The sequence below is a fragment of the Ursus maritimus genome, unplaced genomic scaffold (genome assembly GCF_017311325.1).
Source record: "Ursus maritimus isolate PB19 unplaced genomic scaffold, ASM1731132v1 scaffold_9, whole genome shotgun sequence".
Classification (NCBI taxonomy): Eukaryota; Metazoa; Chordata; class Mammalia; order Carnivora; family Ursidae; genus Ursus; species Ursus maritimus.
Genome location: NW_024427107.1, coordinates 80,235,334 through 80,236,066, shown reverse-complemented (window position 1 = coordinate 80,236,066; position 733 = coordinate 80,235,334). Strand labels below are relative to the sequence as shown.

At 70.4% G+C, this 733-nt stretch overlaps 1 protein-coding gene across 2 annotated transcripts in view; it reads right to left on the bottom strand.

Annotated features, from left to right (window-relative positions):
* MROH1 (maestro heat like repeat family member 1) overlaps positions 1–733 on the bottom strand; it is a 68,599-nt gene that overhangs the window by 2,459 nt on the left and 65,407 nt on the right. For both annotated transcript variants that reach the window (XM_040625719.1, XM_040625720.1), the window contains 2 exons: positions 521–658; positions 57–171 (listed from right to left, as the gene is read on the bottom strand). In XM_040625719.1, the coding sequence (XP_040481653.1) occupies positions 57–171; positions 521–658 (253 nt within the window). The remainder of the gene's footprint in view (positions 1–56; positions 172–520; positions 659–733) is intronic.

The window sequence follows — 733 nt, the reverse complement described above, 5'->3', positions numbered from 1 at the left end:
GGGGGGGGGGGGGGGGCGCCCCCCGCCCTCCCAGGCCCGCAGCAGGAGGCGTCTACCTCGGCCAGGAATCCCGTGGAGGTGACCCGCTGGATCTCATACACGCTGCTCTGTGTGCACACGAGTTCCTTCATCACCAGGGGCAGCCGGGGGCCGGCAAACTTGGCCATGGCGCTAGGGAAGGAGGCCAGCCACACAGTGTGAGTGCCGGGGCCTCGGCCTGCAGCCCCCCCAGGCCAACTCCCACGTGGACATGAGGGCTGTTCCTGCCTTGCACCCAGCTGCCAAGCCCTCCTAGCCCACCTCACCAGGCCTCCATAGAGGCCCCCGCCCCCTGCCCGAAATCATCAACACAGCCAGACCACACAGCTTCCTCGGTGGCCTCCCCACTTCCACACGCCCAGGGGAGGCCCCCAACCAGGCTGAGCTGCAGAGCGGACAGGCCTGCTCCTCTACGCTGGGCCCTCCGGCTCCCACATGCCCCTGGGGGGTCCCAGGGCCCCAAACATGGCCCAAACTGAACCTGGCCAGCCGGGCGACCCCCTCCTCGTGCCCCGCTGAGGTCCTGAGCAGCTGCCAGCCTCCCTCCAGCTCCACGCGCTGCACCACGTCCTCGTTGCCACCCCGGAGCAGCATGGCCTGCAGAGCATCCACGGCGGAGCTGGGGGACACACAGGGATGCGGGGGGGATGGCACAGCCTCATCCTCCCGGGGGGGGGGGGGGGGGGACTGTCCC